The sequence below is a fragment of the Podarcis cretensis genome, assembly GCF_951804945.1.
Source record: "Podarcis cretensis genome assembly, chromosome: 3".
Lineage (NCBI taxonomy): Eukaryota > Metazoa > Chordata > Lepidosauria > Squamata > Lacertidae > Podarcis > Podarcis cretensis.
The window spans coordinates 16,507,990-16,531,688 of record NC_137172.1 but is presented as its reverse complement, the minus strand read 5'-3'; the positions used below and the strand labels follow the sequence as shown (position 1 = coordinate 16,531,688).

The 23,699-nt window shown below is 45.0% G+C and overlaps 1 protein-coding gene and 1 long non-coding RNA gene across 2 annotated transcripts in view; one reads left to right on the top strand and one right to left on the bottom strand.

The window, feature by feature from the left end:
• The window catches only part of MSH2 (mutS homolog 2), a 51,672-nt gene extending 39,274 nt beyond the window's left edge, over positions 1–12,398 (top strand). The window contains exons 9-16 of the mRNA XM_079968556.1: positions 141–264; positions 1,503–1,653; positions 1,792–1,889; positions 7,454–7,699; positions 8,738–8,942; positions 9,566–9,813; positions 11,127–11,299; positions 11,938–12,398. Coding sequence (XP_079824682.1) covers positions 141–264; positions 1,503–1,653; positions 1,792–1,889; positions 7,454–7,699; positions 8,738–8,942; positions 9,566–9,813; positions 11,127–11,299; positions 11,938–12,108 — 1,416 coding nt within the window. The 3' untranslated portion in view covers positions 12,109–12,398. The remainder of the gene's footprint in view (positions 1–140; positions 265–1,502; positions 1,654–1,791; positions 1,890–7,453; positions 7,700–8,737; positions 8,943–9,565; positions 9,814–11,126; positions 11,300–11,937) is intronic.
• Positions 12,399–20,411: 8,013 nt separating this feature from the next.
• Positions 20,412–23,194, bottom strand: LOC307212815. Its single transcript, XR_013837245.1, has 2 exons — positions 23,016–23,194; positions 20,412–21,297 (listed from the first exon to the last, which is right to left on the bottom strand). It is a non-coding gene; the product is annotated as an uncharacterized lncRNA (long non-coding RNA).
• Positions 23,195–23,699: the final 505 nt, after the last annotated feature.

Here is a 23,699-nt window from a genome sequence, read left to right as displayed (position 1 = left end):
CACATTTGTTACTTAGTTTATGTGGTCTCAGAAGTTGCTTTAGATGAACTGGTGGGTTTTAAATGCTTCGTAATATGACCGAAGGGTCTTGGCGGCTGCTTTTAACTCTTCTGTGGACAATTTCTCTCTCCATATCCCAGGTGGAGAGCCACGAATACCTCTTGAAACCCTCCATTGAGCCGAGCCTCATTGAGCTGAGAGAAAATATGGATAAGCTAGAGGAAAAAATGCAGGGTGTGCTGAAGGCGGCAGCAAGGGAACTAAGTATGTTGGCATGACCTTCACTTTATCCACACAGTGATTTAGAGTCCCAGTCCCCCCCAAGCCACTTCCAGTCTGTGTTCTGATGCTGAAAAATGCTTCACATTCTCACTGTTTAAAATACAGTTGTGCACTTGCTTTTAAAAAAATAAACAAAAAAAATAAACCTGTTGTTGGAAACTTCCCCCACAGTACATGGTCAAAGGAGGAGAACTGGATATCTTCTAAGGTCCACTCTTAGTCAGTTCATGCCTGCATGAAGCACAGCAAACTTGACCAGCGCCTTGTCTCTGTTCAGTCAACACCTGTTCTCCTGCACCCAGAATCCCCCGCAGTGCACAGGTTTTCTTTGGCAGACACACAGAGATCCGTCGGCAAGTGAGGCGATGTGGAATGAGTGCTTTAAAGCTGCCGGCAAATGCTATCATTGCAACTACACACTGTGTGAAGAAGGGCTCTTTCTTTGTATGTCCTGAATCTCTCACCATTCGGCTTTTCTTGGATAACGTTGGAGTCTAGTACTATATTGCGAGGGATCACAAGGGTCATCTAGCCCAACCCCTTGCAATGCAGGAATCTCTCGCCCAGCGTGGGACTCAAACCCATGACCCTGAGTCTTGTGAGAAAGAGAGAAACTTCTACCTATACACCTTCTCCACACCATGCACAACAGTGGAAATCTCAGTCATTCTCCCCACTTGCCCTTTTTCTAAACTAAATAGTCCCAACCCATGCAAGTTTTCCTAGTAAGGGAAGTATTTCAGACCCTTGATAACTTCTGGTTGCTCTTTTCTGCACCTTTTTGAGCTCTACAATATCCTTTTGGAGGTGCAGCAGCCAGAACTGTTGAAGTACAGGCATGCATTTATCCTTTGTGATGATCTTGTCAATCCAGTGTCAGCAAATAAAGCATTCCTATAAGAGCTTCTTGCTCTCCTTGCCAATTTGGGTAATCTTAGGTTTCCGTGGCATTACAGTAGAGGGATTTCTAAAGTGGTGAGTGGCACCGCAGTTTGAAACTCCTCTAACTCTTAGCGAGCTAGGTGTTAGGACTTGTTCCAAGCCCTGTGACTATGAGTTAATTTCTCGGCAGGTGGCCTGGTACAATATCAAGCAGCAAAACCCAGCCAAGAGAGAAATTTGACTCACCGAGTGGGGATAATGAAAATGTGATTTGTGTGTTTATAATGCCACCATCAGTCATAGATTTCATTCTCCCCCAATTCCTTTCCATGAAACAGGTCTGGAACCCGGCAAAAGCATCAAATTAGAATGCAACTCCCAGTTTGGGCATTTTTTCCGAATCACCTACAAGGAGGAGAAGGTTCTGCGAAACAACCTGAAGTATAAGGTCTTGGAAACCCAAAAGAACGGGGTGAAGTTCTCTAACATGTGCGTGAAACACATATCCCTGCCTTTGCCTCGGAACGCCAGTGTCCTCTAAACTTCCTGTGGGGTGGGTGCGAGTCAGTGAAGTGTTCTGCCAGGTTGCGGAAGTTTGCTAACATTTTCCTTTTCGTTCCTGCGCAGTCAACTGAAAAGCATCAATGAAGAATACATAAGTATCAGAGGAGAGTATGAAAAAAGCCAGGCCATTGTTGTTAAGGAAATCATCGGTGTTGCCTCAGGTAAGGAACACTGTGTGCTTATACATGGAATCACCAGCTATGTTCTGAGGATATGTTTTAACCAGGAGTAAAACACCCACACACCATTTGTGGAGTGGATACAAAAGTAATTGGTCTGCTCTCAGCCTGCTGCCTCTCTGAAATAGAAATGTAACCCATCTTTTGGTGAGGACAAACTACATTAACTGCGGAAAACAGTTTGCCAACATGGCCTGCAGCCGTACGTCTGTTTAGAGGTTCCATTCAGAACTTGGTTGGGTTTTTTTAGTGTATTTTTCATCTTTGTTGGAAGCCGCCCAGAGTGACTGGGGAAATGGGCGGGGTACAAATAATAAATTATTATTATTATTATTATTATTATTATTATTATTATTATCCTCTGGATATTATGTAGCACTCAGCTACAGGTGTCAGCACAACTGCTGCTAATGAAACAGAAGGCACTTCAGAACCCTAGCCTTCCTTCCACCTTGGTTTCCTGTCCCTGTTCTGGTTTTCCATGAACATTCCCTGACATCACGGCCGTTCAGCCAATGGCAGGTTGGGTGGTCTCGCTTCTAGAAACAAAAGCGAGCACGCTAGCAACTCTGAGTGAGCATCAGTTGTCTGAGGTCACATCATCTCAACCAATGTCTAGAGAGGGCTTTAAAACTGGCAGGAATTGGCAGATTTCTGTTTTCATATCCAAATACTATTCCTTGCTTTAAAACATGCTGGTGCCATTTTTTGTCACTGATCTATTATTTTTGGCATGTGTACATGTCCTATGATTTTTAATGTGACAGTTTGCATCTCTGCACCCCTAAGTGTCCTAAAGGGGCACCATTCCAGAGATCTCTGTGCTCATGAATCGGATGTAGATTCAAGCAACTGGAACCCTCACATCCTGTTCTGACAGGGCACTGATGTGCAGGCAGTATAAGCATGAGTAAGATGGTGATACAGATGAGAAAGACTTGTGGTTTTCTCTTGCGTAAGCTATTCCAGATTGCTTAAATGCTCCGGCGCAGCGGGCGCCCAAGCATTTGGGCACAGCAGCAAAAGGAACGTTTAGTGTGTCAGATTGGGCCTCGTAGCATTTTACCTTTGTGCGCTGCGTTTGCATTTTGCTGCCAGCTGTTTTGAGTGAAACGGAAGTGTTGATAATAACACCGCCTGCTTTAGGTGTTAAAACGTGCTGAGAGGTATTGATACTGCACTGCTTAGGTAAAATGGCTGGAAATAAATACAGTAAATGAATAAGAAAAGAAATATATTGTCAGCTAGGATTGTCATTTTTTAAAGGTTTTATAAATTTGTTTAATGGTGCATTCATACAACCAATTGCCTCCCCATCCTTTGTGCTGGCTGCTGTATTTGCCATGTGATTGGATTAAAGCTGAATTAGATCTGAAGGGGTCCAACTTACTAAGACATCTGCAGCCAAAGCTTGATTTATATCACAGGGCACATCCAAACCATACATTTAAAGTGCTGTGATACCACAGTCATGGCTTCTTCCAAAAGGATTCTGGGAGCTATAGTTGTTGAGTGCGCTGAGAGTTGCTAAGAGACCCCTATTCCCCCTCACAGAGCTACAGTTCCCCGAATGGCTTAACAATCAGTCCTTCTTCACAGGTAACTCTGGGAATTGTAGCTCTGTGACAAACTACAGCTTCCAGAATTCTTTGAGAGAAGCCATGACTATCTAAAGAGGCATCACAGTCCTTTAAATATGTAAACATGGCCGCAGTCTGTCCATTTTAGCCCAGTTTTCAACTTGCAAAAGGAAGGAACTTGATGTGGCCTCTGTGGTGACTGTTTTGTATCGAGCTGGCAAAAAGACACAGGTAATTTAGTCGGTGCTGAATCAGTTTTGCCGAGGACAGCTCTAATAAAAAGCCTGCATAAAATTCATATTTTTAATCTGCTTAATGAACGAATAATAATAATAATAATAATAATAATAATAATAATAATAATAATAATAATATATTATTTATACCCTGCCCATCTGGCTGGGTTTCCCCAGCCACTCTGGGCGGCTTCCAACTGAGTATTAGATTGCACAAATAGATTGCACCATTTAATCTTTTCATTCTTCATTTGTGGGTGCTCTGGTGTTTAGTTTAGCTGGGGAATCATCTGGCTTCTTTGTCTGACTACATCTTGTGTTTTTCGCTTGACGTGAAATGGACAAAGCACTTTACAGAATTACATAAGCAAAATACAGTTCCCTACCCCAAAGGATCTTACAATCAAAATTTCTGTAGTAGAGGTAACACTAAGGGAAGTTGTGGGAAGAGAGATAACAAGGGGCTGGGAGGACCCTGCAGCTTCCTGTGCCCCTTTCCTGCCTGTTATGGGAAAATTAAAAGTACCCTACCACCATGTGTAAAAAAACAAACAAAAACTAGAATCAGGGAATCTGTGGCTGAATCTCCATCTCATCTGGTTTGACCCAAAGCTGAAGTGGCTCTACTGAAGCACACTAGCATGTTCAGCAGCAGTTTCAGGAAAAGCTGCTCGGGTGAATGCCTCCTAGCTTTGTGGGTGCATGGGAGCACAATTGCAAATGTCTCAGTAAATACATTAGTGGTGGTTTTCTTAACTGCATTAGCTAACACCACCCACCTTCCCTAACTTCTCCTTCCAGGGCAATTCTCTATAATTGTTTCCCCAGTAGCCATTTGTGGGTAGAGACTGGTCTCTGAACATCTGGCCAGACATCTTTGCATGGTAGTTCTAAGATCCTTTGGGGCAATAAAACGCACAATTGGGAGGTGTTGCGAAAGTGAATTGGGGTGTTCGTTTGGGCGGGGCGGGTGGGGGAGAGAAGGATGCTGTCAAGAAGATCAAATTCTGTCCCTCTGGAAGGCTTTATGTATAATAGAGAGACAGCAGGTCTGTCTTGTCAACCAATTTATGCATTCAGTGTTAACAGCTAGTGATATGCCTTTTCAAAGCCAGGGTTGCTCACAGCAGTTTAATTAGCCCTTGCTCTTTACCAGTTCAATGAGACGGCGAAGGCTTGCGCTGGAAAACTTTCCAGAGAGAGTACTAAAATGTGCAAGAGTGATTTCCCTGGTGTGCACTTGCAGAATGAGCTTTCTGAGTGCTAAAATGTTGTCACCTGACATCGCTTACATACTTTAGGACTTGGCAAATAAGCGGCAGGATCCTTCCTGAGTAGTGTCAACAGGCTCTGAGTGTAGTTGGTTTCAAATGCTTAATTGGAGCTTAATGATACTTTGGCGCAGCCCACAACTAGAGCTTTATAGTACTCAGTGACTGTTCAGGCGTAGTACCACATCTTGGTTTGATGCTACAACAGGGTGGGGAACCTCAGGGGCTGAATGCAGCCCCCCAAACCTCAATATCTGGCTCATGGGACTTTCCCAGGCAGCACCCCAACTTCCCCTGCTTTATACTGTATTTGAGTGCTTTATCCTGGCTGAAATAAGCTCTGATAGTGTCTCTTCACTTCCCAGGATGGAGAATAGAAAGGGTGTGTGGGTGGGTGTTTGTGGGTGTAGAAACAGCCTACCACACAAAAGCCAAATTTACATTCATTGCTCTGTAGCCTCAGCCCCACTGCCCCACAGCCCTCCATCTAGGCAAGCGACAGGTATTATCAGTTTATGAACCCAGTTAAAGGACAGTTTGGGTGTGGAACATGGCTGCTTAGGGGTGAGAGGACATGGCCTGGGGTGAAGAGGGCTGCTTCAAGGCCCTGGCCTCAGGTTCCCCAGCTCTGATGCAGACTTTAAAAGATCAGCAACAGCAATTTGAACTGGGCCAGGCAGCCACTGCAGACGAGCTAGATCTGGAATATTTCACTGAGGCTTCTCCCGTGATCAGATGATTCTGCGCTAGCTGCTTCTTGAAACATAGAATACATGCAGGTTGTGTTTCAATCATTTGTGTGGGAGGTTACTAAAGCATGGGGGACTGAGTTCAACTCTTTATCTGAAAAGAGCATCACCTTGGCTCACTAGCTTAAGCCAGCAAAATGCACTCCTAGGCTCTGCAGCCGCCTGAGAATCCAGCAGAAGTTCAGCGTTTAGGAGCAACCCTTGGTTGCAAATCTCATCCTTAGTGGGGGATCTAACCCTGCTAGGATAGTTTTGGGCTGTTCCGTCATCATCACTTCTTTACTGCCTAGATTAAGCTTCCATTTGTTATCCCTTATGCAGTCAGTAACTGCCTTCAGGCATATTTTTAGGGAATGCAGTGCTGCACCTGAAGTTGAGGGGGGGGGGAACGGAGTTGGGTGTCATTATTAGGGGAAGAACACTTTTTATGGCCCAGACATCCTCAGCGACTTAAGTAGTGGTATGGGGTAGTTTGCTTCACTTTGAGTACTGGCGGTTGAGGATCTCAAGAGGCTTCATGGCTGAGGGTTGCTTAGTGTATGTATGCCAGGAGAGGATGAGGGGTTGGGGGAAGATATTGTTCCTGATGAGCACTGCAGTTGTGGTGGTGGTGTGTGTTTAAGACTTGACTATCCCCTGCATGCTAAGTCAGGCTCCTGCGGATTGAGCGGACTAGGCCAGTAGCGGGTCCACCACATGTTTCTGCACATGCTGTAGAGGGAAGTGAGGGGCACATGGGGATCGTCAACCTGGGAAGGGAGCCCATCTAGGAGAAGGAAAACTCTGATCCTAAACCTCTGCTGCCTTGCGGCTAGACTCGTTCCTGAGAAAGGCTTTGGGAGCAAACCCTGAGGAACAACCTGTACCTGCTAGCTTGTGGGACATCTTTGGGAGAAGAAAAGGTTAAAGAGTAAGCCCTGCACAAATCCAAAGTGGAGTCCCCATGACAGTTGGATGTGCCTTCCGGCAACTCCTGCAGCCAAGCTGGTCCAAACATATTGCTCTGCTTTCATTTGGACCACCCCAGTGAGGCCGAGGGGGGCGGGTCTCGTCGTCTGGGCAGCCCAGGACTTCCATACACACTACCTAGACTTGTGCCACGGTGGTTTATGTGTCCTTTTTTAATGTAGTGAAATAGGTGTGGCTATTTAGACTGGCTGGGTTTTTTAAAAAGTGAAATGAAAGTGGTAAGGGAGAGGTGTAGCATCTGCTTTGCATGCAGAAGGACTCAGATTCAGAACCTGGCATCTCCAGATAGGACAGGGAACGTCCCCTGTCTGAAACCCTGGAGAGCAGCTGCCAGCCAGTACTCAGCTAGATGGACCGTTGATAGGATCTTGTATAATGCGGATTCCTGTGTGGACACTGAGCCTCCAGGGAGATGGACCACTCAGCCAGGGCAGACAGCAACACAGTTCACTGAGATTCAAGGATATTCCATAACAGACGGCTGCACCTGCAACCATGAAGCCAGGACCCCAATTGACCCCGCCCCCGCCCCCACAGTGGGGTATTGAAATGCAAAAAAAAAGAAAAGTGTTCTATGTTCTCACCTGCAAGTTGGCTTATCACATCACCAGCTAGAATTCTCATTGTGTGCTAGGATGGTAGAAGTTGATAGAAGCGGGTGGCAGTGCCAGATTAACGTCTGGATTCCTTTTAGATTTCTGCAAAGCGGGAAGCTGCATTGAGCCTGTGCTTTTCCAACAGGGTATAAGGAGCCCATACAGATCCTGAGTGATGTCATAGCCCAGCTGGATGCTATTGTCAGTTTTGCTCATGCGTCAAATGCAGCGCCAACCCCATACGTACGCCCAACAATTCTGGAAAAGGGGACAGGGAGGATTGTGCTGCAAGCCTCTAGACACCCCTGCATTGAAGTTCAAGATGACGTTTCCTTCATCCCGAACGATGTGACCTTTGAGAAGGGCAAGCAGATGTTCCATATCATTACCGGTAAAAACTTCGTTTATATGCCATGCCTGTTTCCCCTCTTGCCTCCATCTTCTCTGTTGTATGTGTGCGTGCGTTTTATTTATGAGGATGCTTTTAAAGTAAGTCTGTATCCTGGCCTCAAAACACAGAAGAAGTGAGCCTATAATAATTTATGCAGACGAGCGTTCTGCATTTAGGTGGGTGTTTTGATTTGAAATGGGGAAGCAATCTTCAGGCAAGCCTTAACGTTCCAGCTTCCAAGTTTGAAGTCTGACTGACAACCAGTGCAAAACTGACCCAATATGCAAATCAGTGGAAGTGATTTTCATAAAATGCAGATGGAACAGCCATGGTTGCATTAGTGGTGGTGTCGCTCACTCACTGACAAAGTAGAACAGCTTATGAATATGATAATTAATCAAAAGTTAATAAAGAAGGACATTGAAGAATAGCTGTATTTAATTAGAATTAATGTTGTTTTTTAGGGACGCGGGTGGCGCTGTGGGTAAAACCTCAGCGCCTAGGACTTGCCGATGGCATGGTCGGTGGTTCGAATCCCCGCGGCGGGGTGAGCTCCCGTCTTTCGGTCCCAGCTCCTGCCCACCTAGCAGTTCGAAAGCACAATTAAGTGCAAGTAGATAAATAGGGACCGCTTACCAGCGGGAAGGTAAATGGCGTTCCGTGTGCTGCGCTGGCTCGCCAGATGCAGCTTGTCACGCTGGCCACGTGACCCCGGAAGTGTCTGCGGACAGCACTGGCTCCCGGCCTCTAGAGTGAGATGAGCGCACAACCCTAGAGTCTGGCAAGACTGGCCCGTACGGGCAGGGGTACCTTTTTTTAATGTTGTTTTGTTGGTTTTCGGTTTCATTTTGCTTCAATAGATACAATTTTTATATCATGTACAGTGTAAGCCGCATACAGATTTTTGAAATACTAAGTGGTTTAAAATAAAAAACAGCACAGTATGTTAAACTGAAGTTGCATATTAGGTTGTCAAGAAGACCTTTACTCCTCCTGCTTGAAATGCTGCTTAATTTCCTGCTGCTACTTGCTCTGCAGGACCAAACATGGGAGGGAAATCCACCTACATCCGCCAGACAGGGATGATTGTTCTCATGGCCCAGATTGGCTGTTTTGTGCCATGTGACTCTGCAGAGATAAGCATTGTCGATTGCATCCTGGCTCGGGTAGGAGCTGGAGACAGCCAGCTGAAAGGCGTGTCTACCTTCATGGCGGAAATGTTGGAGACGTCAGCCATCCTTAGGTAAGACCTCCGTTTGCAAGCCTTGCTCGCCAGAAGCCCCAAGTGTTTCTACAAGCTTAGTGACCCCACTACCCACAGTGCTTGTGATCTGTTTTGGGCACAGGACAGATAATCTCTGAGACTGGCCACAGCAACCGGAATAGTATATTTTTGAGAATCTCAGAAGTCTCCAAACATAGGAAGAAAACAACGGGCTCATTTTGCTTCCAAGTTGTTTGCCGTTTTAGTTCAGTATTATTGGGAACAAATGCGATCTACAGCAACATATTTCAGTGTCATGTGTTCCTGTTCAGTCTCATAGTCAGATATCAGTACCCTTTCCAGGACACTCCATTCCACGTGTAGGTTCTTCATCCTCCCTCCCATGAAATTCAGACATTTACATTCTTTGGCTACTGAGCACCCTCAGTCCCTGAAGTACTTTTGGAGTGTTTGGGCTACACAGGAGTCCACACTCGCCTCTAAACTTTGGAAATAGAGGGAATGTTATCTGGAGGAGGCTCTTAAAAGAGAGGAGTCTTGAGGAAATAGCATTGGTGTATCCTTGATTGTTCAGGGGCCAGTGGTGTAGTTTGCCTGTTTAGTTTTGAAGCTTTTGACAACTTTATTGCCTCTGATTTTAGGATTGCAACAGAAAACTCATTGGTAATCATTGACGAGCTTGGGAGAGGAACATCTACCTATGATGGGTTTGGATTGGCCTGGGCAATCTCAGAATATATTGCCAGCAAAATTGGAGCGTTTTGTATGTTTGCCACTCATTTTCACGAACTGACCGCACTTGCTGACGAGATTCCCACCGTGAATAACTTGCACGTCACAGCGCTAACCACAGAGGACACGCTGACGATGCTGTATCGTGTGAAAAATGGTGAGGCTCGCTTCAGATACCTGGAACAAATCCACCCTGTTTACTGTAGAGCAGGCTTCACTAGCCTGATGCGCTCCAGATGTTTGGGACTACAACTCCCATCATCCCTGCCTGTTGGCCCAGCTGGCTGGAGCTGATGGAAGTTGGAAAGCACCACATGGGGGAAGGTTGGCGTTGTGAAAAACCTATGGCCTTCCAGACATTGTTGGACTCCAACTCACTTAGCCAGTGGTCAGGGATTATGAGAATTGGAATTCAACAACACCTGGTGAGCCATAGATTCCCTGGCCCTAGTTTAGTGTATTGTGAACAACCATAGCCGCCTCCTGGACTCATGTGCTCCCCAACCCCTCCACCTGGCCAGGAAGAGGAGTTTGGAAGCTTTCACTTTTAGTTAGCAGCCTGTCATGTCACCTGGAGGGCAAACTGGTTAACCGCACTAGCTGATTGGTTTCAAAGAAACCTGCTTTAAACTACAGTGGTGCTGCCTCGCAAGACAAAAATAATCCGTTCCGTGATTCTCTTCGTCTAGCGGTTTTTTCGTCTTGCGAAGCAAGCCCATTGACGGCTTAGCGGATTAGCGCTCTTAGCGGCTTAGCGGCTTAGAAAAAAGGGGGGGAAGTCGGAAAAACTCACAAGACATTTTCGTCTTGCGAAGCAAGCCCATAGGAAATTTGTTTTGCGAAGCGCCTCCAAAACGGAAAACCCTTTTGTCTAGCGGGTTTTTCGTCTTGCGAGGCATTCGTCTTGCGGGGCACCACTGGACTTCGAGAAACTGGCTTGTTGAAGCAGCCATGGTTAATGTTAGCCACTGTTCCTGATTTGAATGACACAGGAAGCCACCGTTAACTTTAAATGGAAGTTTCCAAGCTACTCCTCTTTTGGGGGTGTCCCAACATTGCTTGGCTCTGGGCTGGATATGTACATATTGCGGTACCCTTTTCCATTCCTGTCCTCTGAATCCTTTCCAATTTGTGGCCCCCGCAAATTACTTTTAATGGTTGACACACGATGCTTTTGCAACCCCAAATGGACATTTTCCTTTCGTACTCTTGTCCCATGTTGATAACTTGCTGCTTCTTAGCAATGTTCACTTTTATGGTGTTTGAAACCCCCTGACCCAGCCTGAGTTTCAGATTTCCCCAGCTCACGCAGGATTATGTTTAACTGCTAGAAATTGGGGCTGAGTTTGACCCGGACATCACTTTTCAGGCAGTCAGTCCCCCCTCTTTTTGAAATAAGCAGCATGGAATCAGATGCACCAGGTTGTGCTTTCAGCTTTTGAGGACTGACCCCAGTGATGCTTCTTCCAGGGCCTTGCGACCAGAGCTTTGGCATCCACGTGGCAGAGCTAGCTGCTTTTCCCAAGCATGTGATAGAGAATGCCAAGACAAAGGCCTTGGAGTTGGGGGAGTTCCAGACCATTGGAAATCCACAGGCCGAGGAGGAAGAGCCACCAGCCAGGAACTTCTACAAAGAGAAGCAGGTTTGCTAACTGTCATACGCTTGTTGAAATCAGTTCTTTCCCACTTTTCTATAATGTATCTACAAGATTTAGATAAGGATTTGTCAACAAGAACCTCTTAAGTGATGCCACTGCCCCTGGAATGGTGCCCACAAAAGAACATGACTTATAGGGTGCATAGTATACTCTGCCTGCCTTCCTGTCTCAAGGGATGAGACAGGAGATACACATGATGGGATGAGCTCCTGTCGCTCTGTCTCAGCTTCTGCCAACCTAGCAGTTGGAAAGCACACCAGTGCAAGTAGATAAATAGGTACCGCTGCGGCGGGAAGGTAAACAGTGTTTCTGTGTGCTCTACTTTCCGTCACGGTGTTCCATTGTGCCAGAAGTGGTTTAGTCATGCTGGCCACATGACCCAGAAAGCTTTCTGTGGACAAATGCCAGCTCCCTCGGCCTGAAAAATGAGATGAGTGCTGCACCCCATAGTTGCCTTTGACTGGACTTAACCATCCAGGGGTCCTTTACCTTTACCTTACCTGTCTCTCTATGTCATTTATCAGAAAACTGATACTACTTTGAGCTCCCTGAGGCATCTCCACCAAAACCAGGAAGTTTAGCTTATTTCATCACTGAGAGTTTTGCATTCTTTTCCTTTCTAGGAAGGTGAAAAAATAATCAAGGATTTCCTTTCTAATGTGAAAGCATTGCCACTGGCGGACATGTCTGAGGAGGACATCAGAACCAAACTGAAGCAGCTGAAAGATGAAGTCGGGGCAAAAAACAACAGCTATGTGAACGAAATCCTTTCCCAAACAAAGCTAGTTGCGTGACATGAGAAAATCTAAACAAGGAGCCATTTGAACTAAAGTTGGAAGTGCACAGTTGCACTCAGTCAAAGGCCATTGCCAAAGGAGGTGATGCCACATCCTGTTTCTCACAATGGCAGGTGCCATGTTAAATACTGGAGACCAGAACAAATTGTTATTTCCCAGCTAGGACTGCATGTTACTTATTGAGTAGTTTTCTCCTATGACGGGTTGTGGGTATGTTGAAAATTTTCTATGGTATTCTAATTTTGAAATGGTTGCCCTTAAATAAATGCAATGCATCATGGTTTGAACTGTTACTCCTTGTTTTATTTCCGCTGCATATAGAAATATTTAAATAAGCAACAGCAGGAAAACAGAATTGGACATGGTGCTCACTATTGCTAGAAATGTTCTCCCATGCCTTATTACATCTGTGTTGAGACTCTGTGAGTTCAGCAGTTTACAACGGGGATGGAGAAGCCATTTTAGTTTCCTCCTGGGAAACTTTCCAGGGGCCAGAGGAAAAAATAGGTAGAGCGACAGCTGAGGTCCCTGCAGTAGGCAAGAGGCATAACCACAGTTCAAGAACGCTCTCCAGCCACAAACAAAAACACTCGAGGGAACAGTGAGGGGCACGGCCTGGGGTGGAACATGACTAGAGAAGGTTCTGAGGGCCAGATACAGTGGCCTGGAGGACTGCTTTTGGCCCCCTGGCCTGAGATTTCCCCACTCACCCCTGATTTACAATATTGACTGAGTGAGAACTACAGGTGGGTAAAGGAAAGGGGGAAATTACAGTGCAGGCAATACTGCAAATCAAGTAAAAGTAGCTTTCTAAAATGGAAGAATAGGGCCTGGATGGTGGAGCTGTTTTGAGCACCAGAATGGAATGGAGCTCACAGTTCTTTTGAATAAATATACACTCCTGGTTGTCACCGGAAGTTTTCTTCGTCATTCCAGCTGAATAATTTCGGGAAAGGGCAACACTTCACTGGTAGAGCGTACAGAAGCTTCCAGGTTCGATCCCTGGTATCTCCCAAGGATGGATAGACCTCCATCTGAATTTTGGAGAACCGCTGCCAGTCTGGGTAGATGGACCAATTGGTCGGACTCAGTATAAGATGGCTTTCTATGACCGCAACTATACCCCAAGTACATTTAGGGATGCTTTTAATGTTTGATGTATCATAGTATTTTAATATTCTTTTGGAAGCCGCCCAGAGTGGCTGGGGAGGCCCAGCCAGATGGGCGGGGTATAAATAATAAATTATTAGTAGTAGTAGTAGTAGTAGTACTGTCCTCAGCCTACGGTATCGTTGGGAGACTGAAAGTTCTGGTGGCATCAAAACGTGCACACACACACTACACTAGACATCTTACTTTGTGGGAGGAAATATAACATCAAAGGTGGCTCTTACAGCCTGATCCTGTGCATGTCAACATCAGAATAAATCTCACTAATTTCCATGAAACTTACTCATGAGTTGGATCACAGCCTTAGTTTGGATTGATTCGAAGGGTAAAATCCCTTCTTCTGCAAAGGAAGAGCCCAACTCTTCCACAGGCTCCGAGGTAAGAAATCATCCATTATACAGGCTGCACCTTGCTGTTTTCTTCAAGCAGAGAGAAGGAAAAGCTACTTGTTCTAATTTCTGCCCCCCCCCGACTTTCTGGAGTACATTTGCACTGAATGCAGAGCCATCAAAGCCTCGCAGCTGAAATTGTGCTGCTGTTGAGAGTGTCCAAGTGTCACTTGACTGTCAGCCCTGTGTGCCGATGAGATTTTCTTCCTTTGGTGTGCTTATTTACTCTGGTAATTCATCCAAAGAAGGTACTGAGGACTGAAGGCACCGGCAATTCATTCAGTGGCATTCACCGGCAGTTCATTCAGTGGCTTTTCAGTTACGGAGGAAAATAGCATTTGGTTGCAGTGAAAGACCTTTCCCCCCTCTTTTTACAAAACATGGCCCACGGTGGTATATTTCAGAGGTGCTGTCATCTTTGAAAAGGATGGTTTCTGCTTATATTCAGTGGAGGAAATTGGGATATTATATGGTAGAGTTGTGAGCATTAGGCAGGCAAATGTACTTGCAGTATTTCATTTTCTGGGGGGGAAATTGCAGAATGCCCATTTTTTACTTGGTGTTTGAAAGCACCACCCTGGGTCCACATTTCTCCGTTTTTTCATTGGTGAGGCTGGCCCACTGCCTGAAATAAGAAAGTTTGCATTTAATAATAATAAATGTGCTGGAAGCCAGCCACTCGGCACATATAAAACCTCAATGCTTTATGCTAGCCCCAAATGTTGGCAGACCCAAACTTCACATCGGCTCTTGCCAATACAGCCAGTGATCGGGGAAGATGGGACTGGTAGTCCAACTGCATCTAGAAGGCCGCAGGTTTGCCATACCTGCTTTTATCAATTCATACCCTCCATTCAGTGGTGTCTACATCAGGTGGGGGCGTTTCCATATCTGCTCCTTGACACTAGCATTAGCTTTTATTGCTGGGCTAGGCTTCCCTGCCTTGGATTGTGAAAAATAAAAAAGAGACGACCGTGGTGGTGAACCTTATTTGCCCCATGGGCCAGGTCCTTGCCTCTATCCTTCACGGGCCAAATTTGGCAGGTGGCGGGTGTTGACATCACAAAGACTCCAGGTGATCATAAAAAGAGCCTCCTGGATCAAGCCGGTGGTACATCTGAGTCCTGCATCCTGTTCCCAATTGGCCAATCAAATGCATGAAACCATCAAGCAGGACTTGAATACAAGACAACTTCCTCCTGTGGTTTCCAGCAATTGGCCTTCAGAAGCACTGCTGCCTCTGACCATGGAAGTGTTGAGAATTCCATTCCACCTTAAGGAACAGGCGTGTGGAATTGTAGCATGTCACATGTCTGTTTACATTCCAGCACAGCTTGCTGGGAACTTCCGTTTTGTGTATAGCTTTTGCTTAGGACACGAAGGAGATCAGATATGTTTCCTTTTGTCCTGATCTACGCTGAATAAAGCTGCTTGTTAATATGCTCGCACAGCCTCTCGTGCCACTTCTGTTTGTGCAGCGTTTTCTCTGCTGAATAGCGTTCACAGTCTTCTAAAGTCTGTGTTGCAGATTTATGTTGCACCAAGGACTGGAGTTCGCCGGGCACACCGGCCGGTGGGCCGAGCCAGGTGGGGACCTGCCAATTGCCCCCGTTTCCTTGCATGCATGCCAACAGGAAGAAGAGCAGAGCCATCATGGCTGCTAGCCTTTGATAGCCCTCTGTGAATTTGTCTAATCCTCTCTTAAAGCCATCCAAGTTGGTGTTCATCTCTTGACACCTGGTGGAGCAAGTTCCCTAGTTTTAGCTGTGCTGGGTTAAACCACAGAGCCTAGGACTTGCCGATCAGAAGGTTGCCAGTTTGAATCCCTGCGACGGGGTGAGCTCCCATTGCTCGGTCCTTGCTCCTGCCAACCTAGCAGTTCACAAGCACGTCAAAGTGAAAGTAGATAAATAGGTACCGCTCTGGCGGGAAAGTAAACGGCGTTTCCATGCTCTGCTCTGGTTCGCCAGAAGCGGCTTAGTCATGCTGGCCACATGACCAGGAAGCTGTACGCCGGCTCCCTCAGCCAATAAAGCGAGATGAGCGCCGCAACCCCAGAGTCAGTCACGACTGGACCTAACGGTCAGGGGTCCCTTTACCTTTATGAAGTAGTACTTTGTTTTATCTGCCCTGAAATCTTCCAGCGTTCAGCTTCGTGTCCACAAGTTCTAGAATTATGACACGGGGAGTAAACCTTCCCCCTGCTCACTCTTCCCAGGCCATGCGTAATTTTATATTCATTAACATTTGATGATCGCCAAGACTTTCAGAGCACCACACAGGGCTTGCAAAGCATCCTTCAACTTTTCACAGTCTTCCCACTGACAGTGACTCCAAGCCTCCTTTCAGCACGGTCTGGCTGATGTGATTGAGTTCTCCACAGGTTATGTAGCCAATTCAGCCGCACCTCAATTTTATTGCTGCACCACCAGGGCATCTTCCTGGTGATGCAGCAATAAAACTGCTAGCACATTTGCAAAGCTAAGCGGGAGCTAGCACGGTTTCAAATTGGGGGACCGCGAGTTGAGATACCTACTTTACAGGGGGTTGATGACCCTCAGCGTCCCTTCCAACTCTACAATTCTATGTTTCTATCTGCCTCACATATGACTTAAGGTGTGGGACAGATGGGCGTGGTTTGGGAGAAGTTGCCTCAGGCCCATCAGGACACATGCTAGGCCAAATCTGGCTTGCAAACTGGAGGTTCCACATCCCTAGCCAGCAACATGATTAGCCACTTGGTGCTTCAAAGCACAATGACATTGGGAATGGTCTAAAAGTGAATGATACCATTACGCTGCAATAAGCATCTCAACAGAACATTGCCTGGTTGTCCTATGTATCCTCCTTGAGCATGTGATAGATGAATGCGTAATTCTGCCTTGCATGTGCTAATCTAGATAATTGCCATCATAACAAGATTTCGTTTCTGAAGATCTACAGTAAATAACTTGCTCTTACATTTCTCTTAGCCTCCCCCACAACAACCAGCCTTTTAAAAAAAGCAAAAAGCTGTATTGCTAAACGTCCAATTTCTAAATATATTCTCTCATCTGTTTATTTCAGCTTGGCATTTATCTTCATTGGAGGGGGGGGGGATGGTGAGATGCGCCTGGAGTGCATTCTGACAAGTCATCACTGTGATGAAAATAAATGACATTTAAAGCAAGAAATAAAAATAAAATAAATCTTTGGTTTTTGCCCATGAACATCCAAAAGTTGCTTATTAAAGAGAATATCCTTTCCAGCAAGGTGGCACAAATGTTTCTAACATTAGGATTTAACATTTTCTGTGTTGATTAACAGAGTAGTTGTTCTCCCACATTGTTTCCTGGTTCTTCTTTCTAGCAACGGGGAGGGGTTGTCACGCACCGTAATAAGCTGGATATTGTTTTGTACAAGGTGTCAGATATATTCATGGCACATGCCCGTATAATGAGTGTTATTCAACTCAGGTTTACTGAGTGGAATAGTCCCGTTGAAATTAATGGACCTAACTTAATCACGTTTTCTAATTTCACTGGTTCTACTTTGAGTAAAACTTAGCTAATAATACTATTTTTACTGTACTAGTTCCCATGTAGAAATGCACTAGATATCTATGTGCAGATAGATATAATTTCTATTATGAGAGGAGAATCTGTGACCTGCAGATGTTGTTGGACTCTTAATTTGCATCACCCCCCACCAGCATGAGCAATGGAGTTGTAGTCCAGAAATGGACTCCATGAGCAATGGAGTTGTAGTCCAGAAATATCTGGAGGGAAACATGTGGGTGTACACACACACACACCCCCACACACACAGAGAAAGAGGGGGGGGGGTCCTCCAAATGCAGTGTAAGGCAGAATATCCAAAAAGGATCCTATGGTAAAATTTTATTCAAATAAATGATTGCTCACAATCACATTATTGGCCCTTGCATAGTTCCTTAAATCTTTGGCAATCACTCATAGCCGAGTAAGTTTGTCTTCCATAAACACGGTTTTAACAGTGAGTCCGTAAGTGACTGTGGAGGCCAATTCTGGATCCATACATCCTTCCACAGTGGGGACAGCGGTTTCCAGGTGGGAGTTGATCACAGTGTGGATTTGCCAAGCGTGCCTCCCTCTTAGCACGTTTCTCTCTTTCATCCTGAGTTTGAGCATCTTCAAAGCCCACGACACCTTTGGTAAAGACTGTTCTCCAATTGGAGCACTCACAGGCCAGTGTTTCCCAGTTGTCAGCATTTATACTACATTTTTTAAGATTTGCCTTGAGAGGGTCTTTAAACCTCTTTTGTTTACCACTGGCATTATGTTTTCCATTTTTAAGTTCGGAATACAGTACAGTGGTACCTCGGGTTAAGAACTTAATTCGTTCTGCACAGGGGCCACTAGGGGGCGCATCGGAAGATGGCTGACAATAACATCTCTCCGACCCGCACAAGGTAATTAGGAGGCTGTGATGGGAGTAAATAGCCTCCCTACCCCCTCCAAGTCTGTGGGGGGGCTGCCCTTGCCTGCTGTGCCCTATACCACCCCTGAATTTGTGGGGGTGGGGGCACTAGGCAGAATGCCCTTGTGCGGATTTCGGCGCTCCTGGACGCTGTCTCTGATCCGCGCCTCTAGCTGCAATAACTTCAAAAGAAACAATTAGGAGGAAGCGAATGCACATATTTCAAGGAAGGAGGGGGAGTAAAGACTGCTAACTGAAGAGATCTCTGAAAAACAAGACGAGTCGGAGGAACAAGAATAAATCGTGAGAAGACTCGCCAAGGCTCGGTATGGCAAAGGGACTGGATGGGGGAGGGGAAAAAAACTTTCCTTTCTTTTCTCTATGTGATTAATCAAGAATTCCCCCCCCCCCCACAAGTCACAAGTCAGAAATGCCGTTTTAATGACTTAAACTGTGGATTTATGACTCTGTGGAGATAACTTTCTAACCAAAGCATGTTTTAAGAAGACCGTGGAAAGTATAAGAGCTTTGGAATGACGCAGTAAAAAATACCGTCGCCATGTTGGCAAGTTCTGTCGGAGGACTCAAGTCTGGGAGGAGGAATAGAGCTGCTTTTATATTGTGGGTGAGACTCCTCAGAGGGACTTAAGAGCGACAGATCTGTGAGATGGAAAGAGCGATGTTATTTATGAAAGCGATGATATATGGAAACCATCTTGATATGAGGATTGGACGAATGGAAAAATTCACACAGGATTATAACTGGTGCTTATCAGCTTAAGGAGATCATCAGAAGAGATCATAAAGGAAAAAAAAATATACGAACAAGATGAGATGTGGAAACAGCAAGATAAGATTGGATAGAATTATGAACATTATTTGGACTGATTTGGACATTAACGCAGTAGCAAGAAGATGATCGGAATCCCCCTTCGGAACTTGAAATATGGGTCCCCTCAACAAAAATTTAAAATTCGGCTTTGTAATTCAGAATTTATGTGATGTGATTTGATTTGATTGGTCGGTTAATAAAAATTATTATTATTATTTTAAAAAGAACTTAATTCGTTCTGGAGGTCCGTTCTTAACCTGAAACTGTTCTTAACCTGAGGTACCACTTTAGCTAATGGGGGCCTCCTGCTGCTGCCGCTGCGCCGCCACTGTGCAATTTCTGTTCTCATCCTGAAGCAAAGTTCTTAATCCGAGGTATTATTTCTGGGTTAGCAGAGTTTGTAACCTGAAGCGTCTGTAACCCGAGGTACCACTGTAGTTGGTTTGGAAGACGATAATCAGGCATCAGCACAACATGACCACTCCAACTAAGTTGATGCTGAAGAATCATTGCTTCGACACTGGTGATCTTTGCTTCTTCCAGTACACTGGCATTAGTTCCTATGGTAAGGATCCTATGGTAAGATTTTACTCAAAGAAATGATTGCTCACAATCACATTATTGGCCCTTGCAGAGTTTCTTCTTCACTATAAGAAGAACAGTGTGTGTGTGTGTGTGTGTGTGTGATCTGGATTAGTGCCACGTTCATGGGTAAAGTGAACCATGGTCCACTTTGCCCATGGCAAGTGTTTGATAAAGAAAAAGCAAACATTCAAGGGACAACCATGTGGTTTATCATCATGGTCTCGTTTGGTCCTGAATGGGTAGATGCACCCAAGTTAGCTCTGGCTACTGAGTGGGGTATATGGTCCTTCCCCATTCACTTCAATGGAAGGCGTAAATTCATATGCCCATCCCTACTCCCTCCACTGAGATCAAGGGGAAGATGTTGCACATGGGGACACACTTGGGTGGCTCTCTTGTCCTTGGACCCATAAGAAGAGTCTCTGGGATCAGGCCAATGGCCCATCTAGTCCAGATTCCTGTTCTCACAGAGGCCAACTAGTGCCATTGTTATCAGCAGGAGAAAATAATGCATTCCCTCCATGCCATGTATAATTTTATAAACTTATGTCACCTCTTACTTTTTCTCTAAACTAAATAGCCCTATATTGGTGTCCAAGTAAATACTCCTTTGCGTTAAAGGATCTACATTGGCTCCCAGTACGTTTCCAAACACAATTCAAAGTGTTTGTGCTGGCCTTTAAAGCCCTAAAAAGCCTCAGTCCTGTATACCTGAAGGAGCATCTCCACCCCCATTGTCCAGTCCAGACACTGAGGTCCAGCTCCTTCTGGTGGTTCCCTCACTGCAAGAAGTTGTGTCTGCCCTGTGGAACACCCTCCCATCAGATGTCAACGAAATAAACAACTATCTGAGGTTCAGAAGACATCTGAAGGTAGCCCTGTTCAGGGAAGTTTTTAATGCTTGATGTTTTATTGTGTTTTTAATATTCTGTTGGGAGCTGCCCAGAGTGGCTGGGGCAAGCCAGTCAGATGGGCGGCATATAATTAATGACATTGTTGTTGTTGTTGTACTCTGAGTACTTGGAAGGGAAGCATTTCATGGCCCACTTTTGTTCTGTGGTTATCAAAAAGCTGCTATTATTCTGAAGTTAGTAGCGTTCAGCTGGTCGACTGAATAATCCACTGTGGATCTTTGCTTATAACTGGCCATCACAGGATCATAACATATTGGTCACCAGGTACTTCCTTAATCTCAGCCATTTCAACAATTTCCTTGGAACTTGTTTGAAGAGGGAGCCAGGATCTGATGGGTTTCCAGCGCTGGATGCCAAGGTGGTTTTAATTCTGGCAAAGGGTTCACAGCAGGAAAATAGGGAATGTAATGCCTCAGATGCTGCCGGTTTTCGGTTTTGATGCTCCACGTGTGAAAAGACTGATAAAAGAATTAGCATTCTGTGCAGCTTTTTCCAGTTTCAAGAGTGAAGTTCTGGCTTTGCTTTGACTGCTCTCAATCAAGGATATCAACACAGAGGGAGAAAAATGGAAAAAGAACCTCCCTAATGTTCTGAAAACAAAAGAATGAATTTCTTCTGAGGTTTAAGGGCATTCCCCCCCATCTTATCTGGTTATTTATAGCCTGTTCTGGCTATAACAGGCAACCTTGAATTAACATCTCCAAGTTTATGCCTTCCTGTTCTATTGCTCTGATCACTGCTACGCCAGGTACCAATCTTGGCTTTTATTTGCTTAATTTTAAAAATGGCAATGGGAGCAATTACAATAACAAATTGAGTGGGGAAGCGATCATGCACAAACACCTCTTGGCGGCCAGCTCTGCAAAGAGAAGAGAAACACAAATAATTTTGTCGCTAATAAGGCAGCGTGCCCAAAAGTAGCTTCTCCCACACACAAAAACACGGCCAGCTTTGGCATAAAGCAGCTAATGAGAAAGGAAAAATAAAATGTTGCCATCAGACCTCTCGCCATGTCTCCCCTGGAGAAGAAGAATGCCCATCAAGCAATGCCATGTTGCTCTTTAAAGGGATTAACAATCATTTTCTCCTGGAGGCAATGAGCCCTGCCTTAAACTTAGCCTTGGAGCTCCAAAGCAGGTGTCTTTCCAAAGAGCAGGACTGAAGGTTTTTTTCTTCCAGTTGGGTAAATGGGACATTTGCCCTTGGGTACTGCTCTGGAAGGATGTTCTGAACAGCCAGGCATGGAGATTCTCCTCTCATGCTGTGTTGCAAAGAACCACTGCTTGCTGCCACTCTTCCTTGTGCAGCCTTGGCCTCCCGCAATGAAAGCTGTGATTATTCTGGGATTCCATTGTTAAGCATAATTGTTTAATTGACACTGAAATGGGGGAATACCTAAATGTGTATTGCTGAAGGCTATAATGTGGGGAAATTCCACTGATGTATATTGTGGTCTCTGAGCTCCTAGATGGGTTGATAAGTACGGTAACTATTGCTGCTTTCTGCTAGCTAACATGTGAGTGTTTAACCTAGATCAAGTGGCAAATGGAGATCAGGTTTCAAAATGGAGATTTGCAGCCAAATACGTTTGTCACCTGATCTACGGTTAAACACTATGTCAGAGCTAAAAGAAAAAACAAAAAAACAAAAAACACTATGTCAGAGCTAGCAGAGAACAATAACAATTAAGTATCAACCCATCTAGGAACCCAGAGAGCTTAATATAGCCCCATGGAAAATCCCCATGATGAAGCCTTCAGTAATACACATTTAGGCATTCTCCATTTCAGTGAGAATTAAACAATTATAATTAACACCCTCCTCTCTCCTGCATCTCCCTGTGCACCCTCGACATCAGCTCCAGAGGATTAGAAGACCATCTGGACAAGATTTGGTGGGCAGGCAGCAGAGGAGGAAACAGAAGTTCTGCTGTGCATTGCTTTGGAAACAACCCCAAGTAGCCAATGTGTTGCTCTCCAGATGCTGCTGGACTAGAGCTGCCATCATCCTTGATCATTGGGCCATGATGGCTGGGGTGGATGGGAGCTGGAGTTTAAGAACGTTTGGAGAGCAGAAGATTGGCTACCCCTGAGCTAGTAAGTCTATCTGCAGTTGTCTTTCATGAATTAATCTAATCCCCTTTCAATGCCACTGAAACCACTGCCCATTGCTGCGTTCTGTGGCAGCAACTTCCACAAAGTTGTTACCCACCACATGAAGTCCTTCATTTTTGTCTGGCTCTCCTGCCACTCAGTTAAATCGACTGACTCCAGGTCCTAGCAGTATGAGTGAGAAAAGAAGTAGGTTTCGGCCAAAAACCTGAAAATGTGGAAACATTTATTTATGTTTAATGGAAGAAGCTCCGCGTTCAGCAAAGTTGTTTACTTGGGCCTTTTGCTGAGGGCATCGAGTGAAAAACGATTGTCCCTCAAGTAACAACATAAATATTTAACTTATTATGGATTGAAATAAAACATGGCGTGCCTGGAGAGTCTAAGGCAAAGTTGTATTTTTAACCTTGTAAGGAAAGAGTCTAGAGGTTTGAGCTTAATTAAATTATAAATTGATCCCTCTAACCTTTTCGTCTCAAATATATATATAATGCATGGCAAGCTTCATCCTGGGATGCTGGTAGCCAACGGTATGATTTTCTTCATCCTGGCAGAGGTAAAGGAGAGGCTGCTGACGCCCTCTGAGGTAATTTTCAGCACACACTGAATTGCATAGAGCGCTATTCTTCACACATTGTTGTGTTAATGATCCAGTTAGCGATGAAAAATTGTGTTGGCTTGTAAACACAACTGCCCTGTGGGGCCTCAATTAATGCAGGATGCTTTGTGATGATATTAGCCTGGGGTGAGAAGCTGACTCAGTTTTATTTCACATATTTGTTTAATTTGAAAATTTATAATCCGCTTTTCGATTCATGGGAGCTCTGAAAAATGGTGAAAACCCTTTCTTTTTTTTAAAAAATCACTGGGGGGGGAAACCCCAATTTATACTGTAAACAGTAAGGAAAACCTCAAAGATAAGTGAGTCAAGAGCTTTTATTTTCTTGTTTTGCCACCAGCAGGGAAACACCGATCAAGTAGACTCTCACTGAAGATGAAAGGCTTGAGTTAAAAATAATAATAATAATGTTTCAACAGCATGCCTGAAAGGGCGTCAGGGTTTGGGACTATGTGAATCTTAGGTGGCAACGGATTGCACAGATGTGGAGTCACCACTAAAAATGTCCCGTAACCTCAGTAAGTTGCTTAG